This window comes from Alosa pseudoharengus, unplaced genomic scaffold (assembly GCF_046254945.1).
Source record: "Alosa pseudoharengus isolate Yale_2024_CS ecotype anadromous, Long Island Sound unplaced genomic scaffold, YU_APseudo_1.1 YU_APseudo_1.1_scf_21, whole genome shotgun sequence".
In the NCBI taxonomy this organism is placed as follows: Eukaryota; Metazoa; Chordata; class Actinopteri; order Clupeiformes; family Clupeidae; genus Alosa; species Alosa pseudoharengus.
In genome coordinates, this window is record NW_027468674.1 from 17,210,890 (window position 1) to 17,215,889 (window position 5,000).

Below are 5,000 nucleotides of genomic sequence, written 5' to 3' on the forward strand. Positions count from 1 at the left end.
TGTGTTTTGGGACCACCCTTTTTTCGGTCACACTTTTCCTTAGAGTGGGTACTATAAATCAGAGGTACTCAACTTTGTTGGGGTTACGGCACACTAAAGGTCAAACCAAAATGCTCATATTTTTTTCTATACAGAGTGTTCATGAGCTGAGACCACAGCGATAGACATATGCTCACATGATGTTGACTGAGATTTTTAATTGAATTGAATTAAAATTAATTAATTTAATTAGCTGTGCATTTAAAATAGCCGTATAGCCTGTTTCATGAGCCTGTAGAAAAACGCATTGGGTTCCTCAAAATTCCATGGCACACCTCCCCTCGCCTCATGGCACACTGGTTGAGAACTGCTATAGATTATATACCATATGTCTGATAGATATAGAGTTCAGTTCCTATGCTCGGTTAAGTGTCCGGCTATTTCTTGCAGAGGTCAATAAGGCGAAATATCAGACCTCCGAGTGGTCCGGGTGGTCCATTCAATTCAGTGGATTTTTCTGAGGAGCCGTATAATAACAGCTGTTATTGCCACTGTGTAAATAGAATAAATACAATTCAATTTGATGTGTGTTGTATCAGCTTTTGTTTCCTAGGCTGTTGTATCAACTTTTGTTTCCTGAGCTGCAGAGGTGCAATTAAGGTGGTGGTGTTGGTGAATGAGTGAACGAATTTTTAACTTTGATCTCTCACCCTGGCCATGCTGATCATCTGTTGCTCGGAGTCCCTCTGGAGGATGCCTTTCTTGACCACAGCAGAGAGGATGAAGGGGAACTGGCAGAAGGAGAACCTGAAAGGCACCGGTGACAAAAACAACGCATACATCTGAGGCCTGATTGGTTAAGAACTCCTCAGGAAGGGAAATGGAAACTGGCCGATGGTGACCGTTAAGACATCACTGACAAAAAGCTCATGGACACAATAAACAGTATGCGACGTGAGCAAACATTAGCAATAAAATTTGCTTTGTTACATTGTTTTCAATTGGAGTGTCCTGACTGCATCAACGTGAGCAGCGCGATGCAACGCAAGGTTTTAATGGGAAATATGACGCAATAGAAGGGCATATTTAACAGACTCAGTGTAGACAGACATACAAGACAGTCGCTCGCCCGGATCCTATTAGGACATGGTGTAACTGGCTATGGTGTTAGGGAACTTGCAAAAAAGTGAAACGAATAAAGCCATTGTTGAGAAAAACAACTTATGGGTTTAAGACATTAATTGGTGAAATGAAACTACCAGTACTTGAATCTCAAGACATTGCTGGGGAAAAAAAAAAACGACATCAGGACTCAAGGCCCGATTGGCTACACTTCAAGTTGAGAGTCTCAGAGGAGAGTTGAGTTGCCTGTATCAGGTGGACACGTTGAGCATCCACCTCTGTCTGGAGTTTAGATCGGAGCGAACTCGACATTGCATCGGACACAGCTGTAACAGGGCGGGTATGGAATGCTGTGAGGAACTGTGAGAAGCCATGAAAGAAGTTGGAAAAGGTTCACTCACTGCAAACAATAACCATGAGATGAGGCTCTCTTAGCATCAGAGCAAATACCAAAGAGACATCCAATGTTCATTAGGCTGCACAAACATAATTATGCAGTGGCAACAGGCAACAGGCAATATGAAGGAACTGGGAGAGTCTGTATATCATGTGTTCTAAACAGACAAAGCTATCAAATGGAGTAAGGAGGTTTGCCATGTATAGTACTTTATGGAGGGGTGTTAGACAGAGACAGAGAGCTCTGTGCCTTGAGTGATGATTTTGTATAGACATTTTAACCAGTAGAAGCTGTCCATAGAACCTGAGGGCCTGCTTTCATAGGAGTGGTTTAGATAACGGCTAACAGTTAAAATTACCAAAGGGCTCAGACAGCGATAGTTTATGTGTGGGTCATGCATGGTGTGTTGTTGTTGCTGTTGCGGTTACCGGTTGGAGTTGCCGTGGGTCTGCCAGGTGCGATAGTCCTCCATAAAGTCGGTGTGGTCCAGCGTGAGGTTGTAAAAGTCGGTAAAGGGGAGGATGGGGGGAGTGGCGATGCTGTTGGCAGCGTCTAATAACAGGAAGAGAGAGGGGTCAAAGGTCGGTCAGGCAGGAGGATTATATGATGCTTGTTGTGATTTAGATAACATATTTTTCTGAGGTTGTCTCCTTTTTAGATAGTCGTTATTTATAGTTTACCGCACATGATTTAACTAAAAAAGTTAGTTGTTGTTTGGGACGTATTTCTGTGGTGGAATTGAAATATGAACAGATGACAGCATAATGCCTTCAATGTCAGTCTGAAGAAAGAACTGGGATACATTTGTCTCAAATGTCTGGCTAGTCCCTCTCTGGTTTTGAATCGCACTGAAACAGAGAGACTCCTGACGAGCCAAAGGATCTTCATCATTTGATGGATCTTTTGTGCTATAAAGTTTCGTCTCCGTTTAGTCAGATCTGTCACAAACATTAAATATCTCTGCAGAACCAAACCAGACAAAAGGAGACACAGAGGTAGAAGGAAAAACTTGAAGAAGCTTCCGAGCAAAGATTTGAGAACTACAGGACTACTGTTCACAGAACTACAGGACTACTGTCGGACTACTTTTTGCACCTTCACTATGACACTCACTCTCTTGAGCACCTCACCATGCACACAGAACTACAGGACTACTGTTGGACTACTTTTTGCACCTTCACTATGACACTCACTCTCTTGAGCACCTCACCATGCACACAGAACTACAGGCCCGTCCCGGCGGTCACTGCAAGCGTCTCATACTTGATCACCCTCAAGCATACTGTGGATTTTTTTTATTTAATTCATATAGTATATTTAGTATTTAGTTTTGTTATTTTTCTTATCTCCTACTGTCTCTATTGTACAGTAGAGTTTGGTTATATGTTTATACTTATACTTATATTTACCATTTCTGCTGTAAGTGCATGTTGTGTGTCATGTCTGTATGCTACTGAGACCTTCGAATTTCCCCTTGGGATCAATAAAGTATCTATCTATCTATCTATCTATCTATCTATCTATCTATCTATCTATCTATCTAACTATCGAATCTAACTATGAGCCTACAATGAGTATTTTGGGTGGGTTGCACCAACAAGGATTAAATTAATCTTAGTTTTGGCCTAATTAAGGATCTACATGTAGGTTTAAATTTAATTTGTGATTAAAACCTTGACTGGTGGGTTATACAAAAAAATATTAAGTTTCAACCTGGATTATATCAAGGTTTATCCATTATAAACCTAGCCTAAAGATAATCAGGTCACTTCCATGTTTAATTGCGTACATTATTTTAAATTTAATCTTAATCAGATTCCTTGTTGAATCGGTACCTCCATCAAAATTCCTCATCATCATAAAACTCCACAGGGTTGAGATTGTCTGGGGCTCGATTTTCTTAAATCCATCTAATATATGCAGCCATTTCTGAAATTTAAACCACCTCAGCAGGTTTAAAATGAACCCCTAACTGAAATTTAAATCTAAGTTTAAAGCAGTTGAGCAACAGGATTAAAATTAATCCAGATTTATTATTACTTAATCCTTGTTGGTGCAACCCACCCAATAACTTGTTCTTTAAAACACCTGCAATTCTACACCAAGAACTTAAAGGAAAGACTCAACAGTACTGTGAATTTCTAAAATGATGGCAATTCATCATTAAATGGCAAAGTACAATGAAGAATAGTTTTTCTGTTCCATAATTCCATAATAAAAATAACAGTGATGAATAGCGATAATAATCATTCATGAAAAAAACATACAACATACATTATATACCTAACATCTATATAACCTAGTCTTCTACAATAATACATAAATATATAAAATAACCACAGGTTTCTAAAAACTGGATTTCTGCTGGCAGAGAGGAAACAGCTCTGTTGCTGAGAGGCCATCCATGAGGGGAGACTCACTGAGCAGGGAGAGGACCTTGGTGGCGGCAGGGATCCACCACGAGCACTTGGTCATGGGCGGCAGCTCCTCGGGCCGGGCGGGGAAGAGCCGCGTGCTGATGAAGAGCTGCAGCCGCTCCACCAGCTGCTTGAAGCGCTTCGGAGAGAGCCTGAGGAAGAGAAGAAGCATAGACAGTCCATTTTACATATTATCTACAGCCCTCTGTCCACTAGTGCTCCAGAGAGAGCCTGAGGAAGGAGGGGGACCAACGACAGTCCACTTTATGTACATATCTAAAGTGCTTACGGCAAGGACAATTTCTGTGCCTGAAGTTATCAGAAATATTTGAATCTGTTATATAAAATACTATCTTATTTTCAAATATTAATAGTCCCAGCCTATGCCTAAGCTCTGGCACAGTGTCTGAGAACTTATAGCCCTGCATCTAATAGTCCACTATCCACATCACATACATGTATAGCCCACTATACACTACACATCGATAGATAGTTATGCAAGGTTTAGATACAGACACACGCATACACACACACACACACACACACACACACACACACACAGCTGCTTTTAATGGTGCTGAGTGCTCCTGTGGGAATGACAGTCTCCCCAGACACACCAGTAAAGACAACACAAACACAAACACACACACACACACACCTTAGACATATACTCTCTTCTCTCTCTCTCTTTTATCTCACATCTTTTTTCATGCTTTCCATCCAGTTTCCCTCTCTTTCTATCCCTCTCACACACAAACACATCAGACATATTTGTCATAGACACAAACACAGAAAGACAGCCACACAAACACAGATAGATAAGGACAAACACTCACACTCCCCCTCGAACCACACACACACACACACACACACACAGAGAAACGCCAGCTGGGCCTGCTCTGTCTAGCCCGCCTGACAGCCATCCATTTACAGTGTGGGCTATTCATTTATTTCTTTGAGTGTGTGTGTGTGTGTGTGTGTGTGTGTGTGTGTGTGTGTGTGTGTGTGTCTAAGTTGTGTTCTTCACACAGCGAGACAGACATAGCTTTGCACAGATGTAATGGAGATGTTTAAACAATGCGTGT

General features: G+C 41.3%; 1 protein-coding gene across 1 annotated transcript in view; it reads right to left on the reverse strand.

Annotated features, from left to right (window-relative positions):
• Positions 1–5,000, reverse strand: part of hectd2 (HECT domain containing 2) — a 43,302-nt gene that overhangs the window by 25,116 nt on the left and 13,186 nt on the right. The window contains exons 9-11 of the mRNA XM_076298011.1: positions 3,919–4,067; positions 1,927–2,050; positions 690–786 (exon numbers count right to left, since the gene is read on the reverse strand). Of these exons, the coding sequence (XP_076154126.1) occupies positions 690–786; positions 1,927–2,050; positions 3,919–4,067 (370 nt within the window). The remainder of the gene's footprint in view (positions 1–689; positions 787–1,926; positions 2,051–3,918; positions 4,068–5,000) is intronic.